The sequence below is a fragment of the Colletotrichum higginsianum genome, chromosome 2 (genome assembly GCF_001672515.1).
Source record: "Colletotrichum higginsianum IMI 349063 chromosome 2, whole genome shotgun sequence".
In the NCBI taxonomy this organism is placed as follows: domain Eukaryota; kingdom Fungi; phylum Ascomycota; class Sordariomycetes; order Glomerellales; family Glomerellaceae; genus Colletotrichum; species Colletotrichum higginsianum.
In genome coordinates this window covers 5,659,748-5,675,292 of record NC_030955.1, presented here as the reverse complement: position 1 = coordinate 5,675,292, position 15,545 = coordinate 5,659,748, and the positions used below count along the sequence as shown (strand labels likewise).

Here is a 15,545-nt window from a genome sequence, read left to right as displayed (position 1 = left end):
TCGTCGGGAGCGCTGTCAACGGGAGCTGCGAGATCGGCTCTCTTTTATCCTGACCACGCTGCCGCCCCGGTGATTTAGAGTTGACGCTCTTGATTGGGATGCGCGTCGTCGCCGTCTATTTCCAGGTGGTTACAGGGTCATTCTGGGGTTGCCAAGCGTCGTGTTAATCTACCACGCACACAAAGTCCCCGTGGGTCCCGCCTTTTCCCCCCCTCCTTTCTTGTCAACTATTCAGAGGTCAAGGCATGATTAATGAGGCTTGGGAGGGAGTATCCGATAGTTCCGGAAGCCTTTTGGGTGAGTGGGTGGGATTGTTGAGGGGGCTTCTTAAAGAGCGTCGCCGGAGTGTCCTCCTTAAACCCAACTTTGGTTGTTTTGGTGCTGCAGGGGAAATCCTCATGGGAGAGAAGATCATTTATCTACAGCGTTAGGCACACCGGATTCGAAACAGACGATGTTACTAGAAGTGCTTTTAATGTGTGGATGCCCTCCTCGCCTGGTAGTTGATGGCTCGCGCGGACGGTAGAGAGGATGAACCTACCTGGGTAGGGGTTCGATAGGAAGCCCAACGCGTCATATATGCTCAACGTCGTGGCTCGGGCAATGCAACTGGGCGTCCGGCAGGCAAGATCCCTGAGCATGCCCCCTCTCCAGCACATAGGGATCAAGCATGCTTCGGTTTCTTGCTTGAATCATCGGTTGGACAGTGTTTAAGTGGTGGGATGACTACAGCAAGAGCTATACTTCATGCCCCGTGGCAAGGAAGTGATGAAAACCGAGCGCATGACTATCAGGGGAATATCTCAAGCGGTTTCGTGGGGTAGTCCCCACCGGATGTCGCTCTTTTTTGGACTTCAAACTTTAGGATGATAGTTTCCCAAACTGAAGAGAGCATGACCCCTGGCCGACTTGCCCTTCTTCGAATCGTGATGACCGACGTCAAAATCCGCCCGATTCTTGTCGTTGTAAAATGCCCGCCATGCCCCGGGCTTGGTCCCAGGCGCATATGGTGTTGACTGGTCCGGAACGGCCCACGCCACGGGCATGCACCTCTGGCGCTTATTACACACAGCCCAGTGAGAAATGCTGAGCATCGAGATGAGTCGGAGAGCATAAGCGACGTGACGAATCGAGACCAGCCAAAAACGCACCTTTTGGCGGCCTCATGATAGATGCCCTTGCACTGCCTCAGCGGTGGAAAGAGGACGAGGGCAAGCAGTAGAGTAAGGCGTATCATGCACTGCACAGTTTAAACGTGGCCTCCATCCTTCGATTTCTCCCGGCTGTTCAATTCAAATTTCCCATCAACCCCGCACCGTCCTAGGGCTTATCCTTACTTCTCATGACCGGATTGACACCAACATGGCGTACGAGATCGACCTCAGTGTTCTAGAGGAACAAGACGCAACGGAATCCCAAAAGGAAATAGTCGAAATCTTGCGAGCGCATCTCCATGGCGAGGGAAGCAGACACACCAGTTCGTCGGAGTTGGCCGATGCCATCCAGCAACTGGGCGCTACAAAGGCATCGAGAGATGCTGCGTCAGACTTCCTCTGGCATCTTTGGATGGTCGTCGTAGATTTCGCCTACCTCATTCCGCCGGACCACCCCTGGCAGGGCACACTGATAGGTGCTATCCAGACCTTGAGACAAACTGGTGGACTTATCGTCGCCACTGAAGAAGTCAGTTTTCCAGCACTAATTCTCAGTGGCTTTCTATTCATTGCTAAATCGGCTTCAGACGAAGGAGCCCCTGCTCTGGAAGGACTTGCCACACCTGGCGGAATACATGTTGGATAAGTGGTTCGGTAGGCTTCTCTCTTACTCTATCTCCGGTAGGACACATGTGCCAACACTTGAGCAGACCCCACCGAGCTAGACGAATGGACTCTAGACAATGTGGCGGCATGGAAGAACCTCAATTCGTTTGCTGCCGGGCTCACAACGGAGGACTTTGCTCCCTGGTTGAACTTCCCCGTCTGGCAACTCCAGAGCGCCCTTGATGAGTCCCCAGACAAGGGTATCATCCTGGAGTCTAGGCTCTGGGTAGCGACGGAGTGGGTTATACGCTGTGGAAGCTTGGTATTTCAAGACATGATTTCCTCCAGACCGCACGACGATGCAGTCGAAGAGGCTACCGAAGGGCAAGGCTTGGGCAAGTTGCGTCTTTGGAAGAAGAGGTTTTCCGAACTATTTGAGGATAAGGAGCGACTGGGACTCGACACCGTTCTTGTCAACCGAATAGAGCAGACTATCAAGCAGATGGAGGAGTTCGAGACCGCCGGCCAGGTACAATAGCTTATGGACGAGCGAATCATCATACTTATTTAGAGAAGAACCCCTTCCACCTCGCCTAAGCCAATAACCAGACTGGCGCCTTCAATGATTCTGAAAATCCGAAGTTGTTGGAATAAAGACCGAAAAGAGAGAATCGGCAGGGTGTAAGTGTGGGTTGAGAAAAGCCATTGGCTCAGCGCTTCTTCAGGGGCCACGCAAAAGCCCCGAGCGACGAACACAACATGAACGAGCCCAGGAACAGGATCAACGACTCGTACCGGCCCATACCGTAGCCCCAGCTCACTGGCTTCGTCAACAGGCCCGCCGTGATGGGGCCCGTGGCCAAGTTGCCGATGCCCTTGCCGAAGGCCATCATGCTGAACACGGGCTGGGGATCATCGGACAGCATTGCGCCGAACTTTGCCCAGAATATCAGGAACCCCCCGGCGAACATGCCGAAGACCAGCGCAAATACCACCAACAACGCCAGTGAATGGGCGAAGCCCCAGAGCGTGAACGCCGCGACGGACGACACGAAGGACGACACGAACATGAGAGCGAAGACGTTGTCCGTCCGATCCGAGAGCCATCCGAAGCCGAGCTGCCCGAAGACGGTCGCCAGGTTGTGGGCCGCGAGCAGCAAGGCTCCCATGGTACCCGACAGCCCGATGGCGGATGCGTAAGAAGGCAGATACAGCGAGGGGATGTAGTAGGCAAACCCCTGGAACAGGTTGGAGAGCGCGAAGCAGTAGAAGAGAGGCTGCCGCAGGAAGCTGACATCGAACATGCGCATCGCACCACGGGGCGACGGCGGCAGCCGGCCTTTGACCATGTGCAGAACAGGCGCAACGCAGGCGAACTGGGCCACCGCGACGGCGCGCAGAGTCGTGCGGTATCCGTACCTGGACAACAGCAGCTGCAGAAGGAACGGCAGGCCGACGCCGCTGAAGCCGCCCCCTGCGTAGAGGACGCCGTATGCCAGGCCGCGGCGGGCGACGAACCACTCGTTGAGCATGCGCAGCACCGGGAAGTACAGCATCAGGAAGCCGAAGCCGTAGAGGACGCCCTGGGTGGCGATGAGCCCCGGGACGGAGTCGGCGAAGGAGGCGCCGACCAGGGAGGCGACGCAGAGGGCCCAGCCGACGACGACCATGTGTCTCTGGTAGAGATGGAACCTCTTGACGAGAGGGGCCGCGAGGGGCGCGCCGAGGAAGTAGATGCTCGTCGACACGGTGCCTATGATGGCGATGTTCGGGTCGTCCTTGAACTGCGGCTGCGAGGAATAGTATTCCTGGAAGACTCCAAAGGTCAAGGGGAAGCCTGTTTTTTTTCAAGAGGTCAGCGACGCCGTTCCCCCACCTGCGGGCAAGCTGTGCAAAGAGGCGTCGAGTGTAGATATACCCCAGAGAAGCGCTTCGATGACGAAGCTCGACAACAGAAACTTCCACGCGGCGGCGCCCTTGTCGGTTGGCGGCATAGTCTGGATCAAGGTGTTGACGTCCTCTTCGTCCGTCTGCTGGGCCGACGCCGCGCGGGCGTCGGCGTCGGGGAGGCGACGCAGTTCGACCGACATCTTTGGAGCAACTCTTTCGCGTCCGAACACCTTTGGTTTTAGTTTTGGTTATCGAACGAAGAAGATGAAGAGCATAAGACCGCGCCTTCACGCAGAGGCATACTTATTATCATTTGTCCCGTCTGGGGGAGGGAGGGCTTCTACCTTTTCCATGACTAACAAAAAAAGTCTCTGGGCCGGGACCGGAGACAGACCGGGACGGTTCCCGGCTGCGGGGGATAACCCTGACGCTGGATCCCCCCCCAGAGCTATTCGACACGCAGGGCGTACACTATTCCTGTTCAGGGCATTCTCTAGTAGAGCACATGCAAGGCACTGGAGTTTGTTGCGGCGGCAAGTTATGTAATCGGTTTAGTAAAAACAGATCTGTTTTCCAAATGAGGCAATCTGGCGCCGGTATCATGGAAGACAATTCGCAGGTTCTAAGGCGAGGGTTCGAATCCTGAAGACCTTGGCATGAGGACAAACAACCCTCCCTACCAGAACATCCCCCGCTACAGATGCCCGGGAATCATGAAAACAAACGCAGGGCTTCAGGGGGTGGGGGAGAGGCTTCAGTTTCAAGTTCATTCGAACAAAGACTGTAATTATAAGAGAGATATTGAAGCAGAGGCATCCCAGAAGCAAGCGTCTTATTCTCGGAGTGCCTACGCCAGTATCGAGACTTGGTGGCATCTCGCGATGAGGAAATTAAGAATGGTTTGTGTACTATTGCAGTAAGTTTTTCAAAACGACACCGACAACCCCATGATCGACGGATGGAAACGGACTCATAGCATAGGCTAAGTTGATATTCATGTCAGACCGCGCCTTTCGGGACCCATTTCTAGCTAGGATTACGGAGCACTTCTGGACACCGAACGTCTGAATGGATGATGTCGTCACTACAAAAGAGCCACGAGTTGTCTCGCCAGCAGGCTTCTACGTTTCTTACTCTGTCGTTATCACCAGTCTCAGTCGACAAGTCACGAGTGCTGTTCTTGATTTCATATCGGAACACACATTAGACTAGAAGTTCGGCCACGTCCTAAGTGCAAAGCGAAATTTTATATCATCAAAAAAGGGGCCGCCTCGGACGTAGACACATAAGACCGCCACCATATCTGTCACCCGAAATGACGAAGACGACGCCTCCTGAAGACTTCGTAGTCACGGACCGGAACGGGATCGTCGAAAACAGGCACGCCGTCCACGCCGCCGTCGTCGACTCCAGCGGCAAGCTTCTCCTGGCCGCCGGCAACCCGTCTCGCATGACCCTGGCCCGGTCCGCCGCCAAACCCGCCCAGGCGCTCGCGGTCCTCGAAACCCCCGGCTTTGACCGGTACGGGTTCGACGAGGCCGACCTCGCGCTGATGTGCGCGTCCCACAACAGCGAAGACCGCCACGTCGCGCGGGCGAGGTCGATGCTATCCAAGGTCGGGGCCCGGGAATCGGACCTGCGCTGCGGCGGGCATCCGTCCATCTGCCCGGTCCTCAACAGCTCTTGGATCCGGGCCGGCTTCACCCCGACCGAGATCAACAACAACTGTTCCGGGAAGCACGCCGGCATGCTGGGCGGCGCAAGTGCGCTCGGTGCCGGGTTCGCCGACTACCACCTCCCGACCCACCCAATCCAGATCAAGGTGAGGGAGATCATCCGAGACTTGAGCAGCGTATCCGGGGAAGAGGACGATGTCAGATGGGCCATCGACGGCTGCAACCTGCCCGCGCCAGGCCTCCCCTTGGCATCCATGGCACGCATCTACGCCGGCTTCGCCGCCGCAGCCGACGCCGTCGAAGAGAGCGAGGACACGGCAGCGCCAAGGGCCGAAAAGATGGCCCGGGTCTTCCACGCCATGTCGACGTTCCCCGAAATGGTGGGAGGGGAGGGCCGCTTCTGCACGGCGCTCATGGAGGCCTTCGAGGGGGCCGTCATCGGCAAAGTGGGCGCCGATGGGTGTTACGGAGTCGGGATCCGGGCTTCTGACGACACGAGGCGGCTCGGCGCGGACGGCGCCGTGGGGATCGCCGTCAAGATCGAGGACGGGAGCCTCGAGATACTGTATTCCGCCGTCGCAGAGATCCTGCAGCAGCTCCGCGTCGGGACAGAGGAGACGAGAGGGAAGCTGGCGGCCTTCCACCACATCAAGCGAGTGAACACAATGGGCGTGGAGACGGGGAGGGTCTCTCATGCCTTTCAGTTACGGCAGAGTAGCCATTAGAGCTTCAACTATTGCCGCCTGGGTTTGATATGTCAAGGGTGTTGAGGATTCGTATTCGTAGAGATTCGAGAAATGAACACGGCCTGTCTGAGTGGTGCACCTGAAATGATCTTGGGTGACTGATCATTTACAGCGTATTTTTGCTTGAAATTCAAACCCGTATGATGCACAGCAATCAATCACCTTCACAATAGGTCTGCAAGAAATTATTATATCTTTCATACGCAGCTCGGTGGTTCTCCGCGACCCCTTATAGTCTTGAAGGTCCATTATCCCAACACCTGCAGAAGAAGCCGAGAAGCACCGCTGTGCAGTCAGTCCATAAAGCACGGGAACATGGCCGGATGTCTCATGATGAGTCAGAGTAATTGATGAATGAATGGCTCTGGGGTCCCCCCCCCCCGCCTCACCTCTCTGGTGCAGACTTGTCTATGCTCCCCGTCGGCTTTATGGCCAGGATGCAGCAACTCTTGTGGAACTGCGCAGAGAAGTTACCCCGACTGTGGTCAGCAGGCTTTGAAATCACCCGTCACGAATCGAGCGAGAACGAAAAAGACGCCCCGTCGTCACCGTCTGCAGTGCGTCCCAAGCGACAGGGTCTCAATTTACGGCACGGTCTGGAACGGCCGCAACACCTTTGACGTCAGGTCTGCAGGAGCCTGGATGCGAGATAAGGCGTGTAAGCAACCTTTGGCATTCCAAAAGTAAGTTCTTTCTCTCCGGCGATCCCCCCATACCGGGGCGTTCCAAAACCGACGTGAAGGGCGGCATTGGTCTTCGGGATGGTTACGATATTTCCCCGCTCGCTCAAGTTTGTAATCACTTGCAGAGCCAGGCCAACGTTTGAGGTTTCTCCTCTCTGGATGGAGCATATAAGATCCGGGTGCCATGGCTCCTTAGGTTGACTCGACCGACATTAATCAACACGTGTCATTCAAATCAAACCAAAACTCAGCTGTCCTGGGCTCTCAACAGTTCAACATGATTGCCATAGACGACAAGACCACGGCCACCTTCATCCCCCTCTCCGGCGTTGCCGAAGACGGCTGGTCCACGGAAGACGAGGCCACGGCGACCTGCCTCTGCGGTACAGTCCAACTCGCTTTTGTAAGTGGACCGACCTCACTCCCGCCGCCCGCGGAGCCGAAGATGTTGATAGGACGCTGCTGAACCCCTCGCCCACAGCCCACCCAAGGACCCGGCCTCGTCGACCGCTTCCTCTGCCACTGCGCAGACTGCCGCAAGATCTCGTCCTCCATGTTCTGCTCCAACTTCACCGTCGCCGACAGCCACCTGCGGCACGTGCGCGGCAAGGAGGACATCAAAGTCTTCAGCCAGTCGCGCACCATCGCCACGGGCAACGACATGGCCAACCACTTCTGCGGCAACTGCGGCACGCTGCTGTACCGCGTCAGCTCGGGGCTGCCGGGGATGAGCATCCTGCGCATCGGCACCGTCGACGACTTCCGGCTCGCCGAGACCAAGTTGAAGCCGCAGGTGGAGCAGTTCGTCGGCACGCGCGCGGCTTGGCTGACGCCGCTGGAGGGGGTGATGCAGATGGAAAGGATGCATACCCAGGAGGATATTGACAGCCTTCACTAGGAAAGTTTGATGGTCAAGACAGTGCTTACGTTTTGTTTGTTCTTTTAGGCCAATAAATTCTCAACGTATCTAGAGGTGATGCTCAACAGAAATCAACGCTCTTACAGGTCAACGCGTCCCAGTTATCAAAGCGTGTTTGGAATGTCTGACAGTCAATAAAGTGAAGTTGTTGAGAGTTCAGAATAGCGCGAGAGATAGGCAAGAGACAAGATGAAAAAGAGGATGGATGACAGGGCAAGAGATAGGGCTATAGAAGTCCGTAAGGCTCAATACATGTGAATAACTGCAATGTATTTAAATTCAAAAAAAAACAGTGTACAGAGGCCAATTAAGGATAAGGGTAATAAGGTTTTATGCCAACAGCCTGTTCTCCTATTATACGTGTTATATGGAAGACAACACAGACGTATGCTAGCACCTCTAGTTTCTTGAAGACACGTTTATAAGGCTAGTAAATATGTCTTCAAACACGAGAACTATTTAAAAGAGTCCTATTTAATAATTCGAAAGCCACCAGAGCATCAAAGCTGCCGTATTGATCAAAGGCTGATGCAAAGCCAGTGATAAAATGGGCTTGGCCTAGGACAGACCGTCACGGTACAACACCACGATCGATTTACCAAGTAGTCACTTTCACATGGTTTGAAGAAAGACTACATGAATACCACCAAGAAGTAACCAACAGTCCGCTGCGGTGATGTACAATGTCTCATCTGCCTTCTCCTCTAGGGTGAGACGTAGTTGTTGTGACGTGTGGTTAATAACTCATCATACGCTTGTAAATCAACCATTGCATAGTGGATAATGAGCATGAAAGACAGTAAGTGAACAGCAGTAAGCAAATGACTACATGAGAACATGACCAAGATTTCAAGCCTCATGGTATTAAGACGTTTCCGGGTGGTATATCTTTTTGTCACTTTGCTAGCTCACCAGTCTCTCATGATACGTTTTGGCCGTATTTTATGGCAAAAGTAGTCCATGGACCTTTTTTCCATCGGCCCCGGGTCCAACGAAGCCACCTTGTGTCGGAGCTGTCGTTGCTTTTGTTGCGCGTGTCCGCCCGCCGCCTGCTGCCACGCATCGAGCACTGCGGCCCCGAGCTTCACCGGCCAGGTCGCGCACACACAGACCGTTGGCCCGTATGCGCCTGCATAATAGCGGAACACGAAATGGTGGTCGATTCTCGAGGCCCATATCTCCATGGTCTTCAGCGATGGCATCTGCAAAGCGGCTGTGGCCGCCATCAACAGCACGCTGTCCACGTGGGATGCGCCAGCCACTAGGTCGCCGGTCTCTGTGGTGAGTACCAGCCGTTCGAGAACCGGCCAAGACCCCACGGTCGCACATTGGGCGGATGGGATCCTGTTTGCGTCTTCGTGGCACTGGAAAAATTCTCTGGCATCGATCGCGTGGCATATCGCGAGAGTCCGAAGCCCATAGCTCGCTTTGACGGATGCCAGGACGAGGTTCCTGCTGTAAGGGTTTTGAGAGTCCAGTTTCACATACATTTCGGACCGAGACTCTGACAGATGTACCGACTTGACCGTGGTGGAATTTTCGACACATTGGAATAACGACATGTTCGCTTGGCTCCGGGCGATGCGCCCCGCCGCATCGATCGAGCGTCCGGGCGCGTAGTTGACCGTTTCGAGGCAGCACAGGCTGAGAAGGATTCGGGGCAGAGACTCCGCCGAGAAGCTGCGGTAGTTTTGATTGCTCATGGACAACCGTTTGATGATGGGCACCCGCGGAAGCGGCGGGCGGGCGAGGCCTGGGCCGAAGAGGCTACCGAGAAGGCATCTCTCGAAGTCTTGCGAGTGAACACGAGACCGGCTGAGATGGGGTCGATCGTTGCGGTGGTTGAGCTGGTGTTCTGCATCGCTGCGGGAACTAACACTGATATCCAGCGAGATACCGTGTGCATCCTCTGCGTATCCCCATTTGGAGAGAACACGGAACAGCTCGTGCAGTGCCTCTTGAAGCATTGTGTCGTTTGCTCTCTGGGAACTCCCGGACTCCGGTCTGTCGAAGTCGTGTCTGGCGTCGTACTCGTCCGTGGTCACATGGAGGGAGATCCGCTTGACGAGCCTCGTTCGGTCGCCGCGTACGTTTGCGTCCAACTGGGTGACGTCCGGTCCGGGATGCCGGATGCTCAAGGTTTCAAAGATTCGAGGTTGGAAGAAGGCTCTCCACTCTGCCGAAACGGCGGAGAAGTGCGAGAGCCGACTACGTCCTTCAACCAGTCTTTCGAGCTCTTCCAGAACCATCAACCGAATCTCCGGGGGCAGAATTGCCTGCGGAAGCTGAAGGCCAGCGCCATTTCCATGGCTGAGACCGTCGTCGAGTGCGTGAAGGGCGTCTGAACGCAGAGGCATTGCTGGCGAGGGAGCGAGACCGTGGGGATAATAAGTTTGAAGTGTAGTTTTATGGCCGGGTGAGGGACGATCAGGAAAGAGTTCAAAAATCAGTTTATAACGTGATGTCATAACCAGAAGGGTGTCCTCGAGGTCGAAAAGGTCCCCAAGGCCAAGGGGGGCGGGCGTATTTGAACCTGGCCATCAAGGGATGAAAGGAGCAGTTTGAGGTTGACTGAGTTGCTCGTTGAACTGCTGTGTGACTCTCGACAACCTGATCCAAGATGTTCAACCTTAAGACCAGCGATTGAAATTGTTCACTAGGACACTCAACCTATGATTGGGTGTCTTCTAAGGGTCTAAGAACTCGGTCCTTGAACCAACAGCCATCCCGATTCCGATTATGAACGAAAGCAAACCACAACTAACGTAACAGCACTATAATCTTACCAACTGCTAGTTGAACAACTCACAAGGGCACCGCGAAGGCAGCTGAACTGCCTACATTTGTCTGGATCATCACAAACAGTGGAGTTCACAAGACATACAGGCCGGGCGGAAATCGGACAAGGAGTCGATAGCCCGGGGTAGTTTCTCAAACATGGCTGTCTCAACCCAGCCGAGAGACCATGACCCGTAACGGGCTGCCTGCAAAAGCAAAACCGAGTGTTCGAGACATGTCATTGTTCCCGGCGTCGCGGAATCGTCAGTAACACAACTCGGTACCGAGATCTTCGTCCGTGATTCAGACGCGTCTTCAACAGCCGACACACCAAAAACACAGACAGAGCTCGACTGGAATGCCAAGTTGCAACATGATCCATGCATGTTAGTTATATGTCGTGTTCACATAGAGTCCCGTTCATGCTCGTCCGCCAGTCTCATCTCGGAAGACTCACTCCCCCCCCCCCCTGACACTTTGGCGCAAAATCACCTCCACGACCACTACCTTGGGCCGGTCTCCCTCTCCCTTTCTCCAACACGGCAAACTGTGGCCAACTCCAAACGAACTCGCGCGCGTCCCTCAACAGACCGGTATGTATATAAATATGTCCTCCTCCCCCAAGACGTCTTCCAAGCATTATCCACCCCCCCCACCCCTTCACAACATCAACCCTGGTCTTCCGCCCCGGACTCGCTCAACATCAGCCCCTCGAGCTGCTCGGCCAGGTACCGCCCCTGCGCCGCCTCGGGGTTCGTCATGGCTAGGTCAAAGTCGACGATCCACCGCGCCTCGGCCTTGTCCGTCATGCCCTGGCCCGCGGCCCGGCGCCTCGCGATCTCGTCCAGCCGCCGCAGCACGCCGGCCGCCTTCTCCGCTGGGATCGCCTCGTGCCGTATCGCCATGCCTACCATGCCCTGAGCGACGGACCCGAACACAGGGAAGGATACGTACAAGTCCTCCAGCGCGGAGAGACAGAGGTCTAGGTAGAACCGCCGCTCGTTGGCCGTCGGCTCGTTGTCGTTATTGTCGTACTTGTTGCTATTGCTGTTATTTTTATTACCGTTGTTGTTGTTGTTATTGTTATTTGTGTTGTTGTCGTTATCGTCTTCGTCGGGGGGGGGTTCCAGCTGTGTCATGACCGCGGCCGTCGCCGTCGCCGTGCCGGCCTCGCGGATCGTGGCGTTGGCAACGTAGACGACGGCCGTCTTCCACAGCATCGAGAGGCTGGCGCTCTTGTGGCGCAGTCGGTACAAGAGGAGCAGTCGCTTGAGCTGCGTGACGGACGCCGTATAGACGGCCTCCGGGGTGGCGAAGTCTGTGGAGAAGGACGGCAGCCGTTCGGACCGGAAGGGGGAGTCGAGAAAGGGCCTGAAGAGGTCGGTTACGACGGCGTGGAAGTAGATGCTGCGGTGGTCCCGGCGTGTTAGTAAACGAGGCATTGCAATACCACAACAAGCTCGCCGGCTTGTCGTGTGTGGTCTCGGAAACAAAAGGAAGCAAAACACCAGTCTGAGTTGCTTAAAGAAAATGCGTCATGGGGAGAGACCAGGAAGCGCCGGGGATCAAGCTAGCTCACTGCATCATCACAACGTTGTGGCCGTTCTCCTCTGCCCTCGCTAACTGGAGGGGAAGCGCGCTCGCCCAGCGGAGCAGCCGGTGGTAAGTCTCCTCGGCGAACCTCAGAGAGGACGGCGGCGGCTGATGTAGTAGGTCGTCGTCCTGGGGCCCGTAGAACCTCCTCAAGACGTCGCTGAAGATGATCCACATGTCGCTCGAGGCGCTCATCACCTGTGCGTGAAGCGCTGTCGTCATCGCCGCCGCCGCCGCCGCCGTCGTCGTCGTCGTCGTCGTTGTCGTACTGCCGATCACGGGACGGGAGGCGGAGGAGTCCCCCGGCTTGGGAAGCAACGGCGGTGTTTCGATCTCGAAGATGTGGTAATGGAGGGAGTACACGCTGCTCAGCAAAGCGTCAACGCATGACTCATCTCATCGGCTGATGTGTCACGGACGGACGGCAGCAGGCAGCCAGCCAGCCAGCCAGCGAGCGAGCTGCTGCTCCCTTTCAAAGACCATGATACTTACGACACCCAGTTGTAGACGCCCCAGGCTGTGTAGGAGGCCGTCCTGGCCCAGTCCTCGTGGTTGCCGAGCCACATGCCGGCGGACTCGGACTGGGAGGTGACGTCGAAGAGGCCCATCAGCCTGCCGAGGCTGACGCTCTCCTGGAGGAACTGCAAGCTCATGTCGTCCTTGCCGTAGGTGGCGGCGCACATGCTCAGGATCTGTAGGGCGGAGATGGTCGTCAGGCTGTTGAGCTGGGGCTGGTCGGAGAAGTGCTGCTGCGCCTGGGCGAAGAGGGCGACGCTGTAGGCGGCGGCATCGGGGTGGAGAGGCGTCAAGGCTTGCTGTTCGTGTCAGACGAGGAAGGGTGTGTGTGTTTATGGGATAGTGGGAGGGGGAAGAGAGGGGGGCAGACAAAGACGATGGGAGCAGAAACAAACGTACACATGCCCAGCACAGGATGGCGGTGACTAGGAAAGCCGAGCAGAAGGAGTTCTCCAGGCTCACGAGGTCTTGTAGGAAGAGGTCGGCGTTGAACAGGGGCATCGTGGCGTAGTCGTTTTCGAGGTAGTGGGATATGGCGGCGATGGCGAGGTCGTTCGGGATGGCGACGGGCGTCCACTGGGAGATGTCGAGCAGGCGGAGGCGCTCGTCGAAGAGGGGGCCGAGCAGGTCGGCGTCGGCGGGGTCCGGCGAGCCCATCTTGATCTCGAACTGGTCGTCGTTTTCGTCGTCTTCTTGGTCCGGGGTCATGTAGGCTTGTTTGGAGGGCGGCACGTCCAGGCACGGAGATGGCCTACGTCAATTACGGAGTGTCAGTTGTACAGCCGCCACGGGCCGAGCACAGAAGAATCCTTCCTTTCTCCAACGCGTGTGCGTATGTGTGTGTCCAGCCGAAGCAAATAGATGACACACACATACACACACACTAGATCAATGAGAAGAGGAGGAGGGGGGGGGGGGGTCTGAGAAACCCCGTTTTTTTGTGTTCGAGTGTGGAATTTTCTCGTACGCAGCAGTTTGTCCTCGACGCAACCAAGGCGTCGTCATGGACTTGAGCATCTCCTCCTGGGGCAGGTCGGCGTACGACACGGGGAACAGGGCGGGATAGGCGACGGGGTGTCGGAGGGTGAGTTCGAAGTCCAGGGTGTTCTGGGACGGCGGCAGCAGGCCCCGGATGTGTCGTTGCTCGATGACATGGGACGAGGACGGGAGGGGCGGCGGGCTGCCGGATTCATTGCGCAGCTTGCTCAGGAGACCGAGGGCCTGTTCGTGAGGCAGCGTCCTCTGGGACTCGACCATGTGGTTCGAGCCGTGGCCCCTGGGCTCTTCGCCCTCGGGGACGGTGACGCGGTGTCGGATGCTGTACGTGTAAGCGCAGGCCTCGGTCCTATGTTCGCACATGAGGCACCGGGGCAGTCGTCCATCGCACTGGAGGACAGACAAACAACGAAGTCAGTTTATTCTTTGGGGGGAAGTGGGAAGTGGAAGGGGGATGTGAGGAAGAGCCGTTCCCTCTTTCGGGGGTACGATGAGGCAAGGCAATGGGGGAAAACGGACCTTTGTCTTTCGTTTCCGACAAGGATCGCAGGCGCTGTTTGTCTTCCGCTGCCGAGAAGCACGACGGACGCTAAACCGACCGGCATCGAGGGCGGCGTGGTCGTCGGCGGAGGATCCCCCGGCGGATAGGGGCCGCGGGCGCAGCGGACGGAGGGGCGTCATCACGACAGGATGCGGCAGGGACACATGTTCAATCCCGAACTGGTCGAGGTGGCAGAGCCGTTGGTGAGATGGAAAGTGATGGAGGAAAGGCGGATTGCATGGGCCGGCTGAGTGGTCAAATGAGCGGCCGTATCAAGCAGCAATATGCGCGCGCATGTGTATCCGTAGCAGCAATAGTAGTGATAGTAGTAGTAATAGTGGTAGTAGTAGTAGTAGTAGTATGGTATGTAGGTAGGTGTGGACGTATGTATGCATGTACAGAGGTGTGTGCAGAGGGAGGAATGGACTGAATGCCCCCCCCCAATGGCCTGCACCGGCTCCCCTGACATCACCCTGGGGAGGCAAATCCAAGCTTTCGGAGTATCGTCCGGAAGCCCTCCGGGCCTTTTCCGTGTCGTGATTGGTCCAGCGGCTTGGAGGGACCGGAGATGCTCGGGGCTGCCTCCCATTGGTCGTCGAGAGGGACCCCGAGCGAGTACACAGAGTACTTGTATCCACATTGAACAGGAAAGTACGGAGTACAGGGTAGATACATAGCACATCATGGCCGGATTCTTTGATGGGTGTATCTGCTCTGCACCTATGGCCGGGCTGGCTGGGCCGGGCCATGACTGTGAGACTGTGATGATATTGTGACGACTGTGAGTAGGTAGGGGTAGGTACTGATGAGGGAAGGCGACAACCCGCGACTTTCAAAGACATTACAACGTTGGTTTGTTTTGTTTCCAAGAGGCTGACTGACTGGATCCGGACTACCATGTATTGCACTGATGAGGGCCTGGAACAACCCGCGACTCCGGTCGGAGAGAAAGACACTCTCTCACTGGGCCTGGATAATATATTGTATCGTACTATCGGAGGGGGAAAAAAAACACCCACCCCTGAGAAAAACAAATGGGCATTAGAGCAAAGACATGTGTATGTCACACGTTGTCCGCCAAGTCTCATCCCACACCTTCCAGCAATGCATCCAGATCCGGGCCCAGCGTCACGCCATAGAAGCTTCATCTTTAGAAGTCTCCAACGGCGTATTAGATGGGCTATTAAAGAGCAGCCCAGGGTGTGGGACGCGACAATCAGCACTCATCCTAGCCTTATTCACTGCTCATCATCGGCTCGACCTGCATGTAAGCCATAGCAGTGCGTGGCTATCCATCTCGTCTGATCGATGCCCTCCCTAGCGTCGATGTTGGAGTGTCTCGCTTTCGTATGGAAGAACAGACGACCATGCTGCTGCTGCTGCTGAAGTAATAAATAAGCCTTCACTCTTGTTGGAGATCAGCCCATCATCCAGCGATTGCGTTTCT

General features: G+C 56.3%; 6 protein-coding genes across 6 annotated transcripts; 3 read left to right on the top strand and 3 right to left on the bottom strand.

Moving 5' to 3' along the window:
* Positions 1 to 1,362: 1,362 nt before the first annotated feature.
* CH63R_03438 (uncharacterized protein) lies at positions 1,363 to 2,298 on the top strand (the record flags this gene model as incomplete). Its single annotated transcript, XM_018298413.1, has 3 exons — positions 1,363 to 1,683; positions 1,742 to 1,808; positions 1,865 to 2,298. The coding sequence occupies 3 exons, from the start codon at positions 1,363 to 1,365 to the stop codon at positions 2,296 to 2,298; spliced, it is 822 nt and encodes a 273-aa protein (XP_018163229.1).
* A 172-nt stretch (positions 2,299 to 2,470) lies between these two features.
* Positions 2,471 to 3,850, bottom strand: CH63R_03437 (Monocarboxylate transporter; the record flags this gene model as incomplete). Its single annotated transcript, XM_018298412.1, has 2 exons — positions 2,471 to 3,597; positions 3,679 to 3,850. 2 exons carry the CDS (start codon positions 3,848 to 3,850, stop codon positions 2,471 to 2,473), a joined length of 1,299 nt encoding a protein of 432 aa, XP_018163228.1.
* A 1,115-nt stretch (positions 3,851 to 4,965) lies between these two features.
* Positions 4,966 to 6,051, top strand: CH63R_03436 (L-asparaginase ii; the record flags this gene model as incomplete). Its single annotated transcript, XM_018298411.1, has 1 exon — positions 4,966 to 6,051. The coding sequence occupies one exon, from the start codon at positions 4,966 to 4,968 to the stop codon at positions 6,049 to 6,051; it is 1,086 nt and encodes a 361-aa protein (XP_018163227.1).
* A 981-nt stretch (positions 6,052 to 7,032) lies between these two features.
* On the top strand, positions 7,033 to 7,653 carry CH63R_03435 (Histidine acid; the record flags this gene model as incomplete). The annotated part of the gene is made up of 2 exons (XM_018298410.1): positions 7,033 to 7,158; positions 7,237 to 7,653. The coding sequence occupies 2 exons, from the start codon at positions 7,033 to 7,035 to the stop codon at positions 7,651 to 7,653; spliced, it is 543 nt and encodes a 180-aa protein (XP_018163226.1).
* A 929-nt stretch (positions 7,654 to 8,582) lies between these two features.
* Positions 8,583 to 10,031, bottom strand: CH63R_03434 (F-box domain protein; the record flags this gene model as incomplete). Its single annotated transcript, XM_018298409.1, has 2 exons — positions 8,583 to 9,129; positions 9,163 to 10,031. The coding sequence occupies 2 exons, from the start codon at positions 10,029 to 10,031 to the stop codon at positions 8,583 to 8,585; spliced, it is 1,416 nt and encodes a 471-aa protein (XP_018163225.1).
* A 1,089-nt stretch (positions 10,032 to 11,120) lies between these two features.
* Positions 11,121 to 14,238, bottom strand: CH63R_03433 (C6 transcription factor; the record flags this gene model as incomplete). Its single annotated transcript, XM_018298408.1, has 6 exons — positions 11,121 to 11,859; positions 12,032 to 12,409; positions 12,538 to 12,860; positions 12,961 to 13,312; positions 13,529 to 13,947; positions 14,077 to 14,238. The coding sequence occupies 6 exons, from the start codon at positions 14,236 to 14,238 to the stop codon at positions 11,121 to 11,123; spliced, it is 2,373 nt and encodes a 790-aa protein (XP_018163224.1).
* Between the last annotated feature and the right edge of the window lie 1,307 nt (positions 14,239 to 15,545).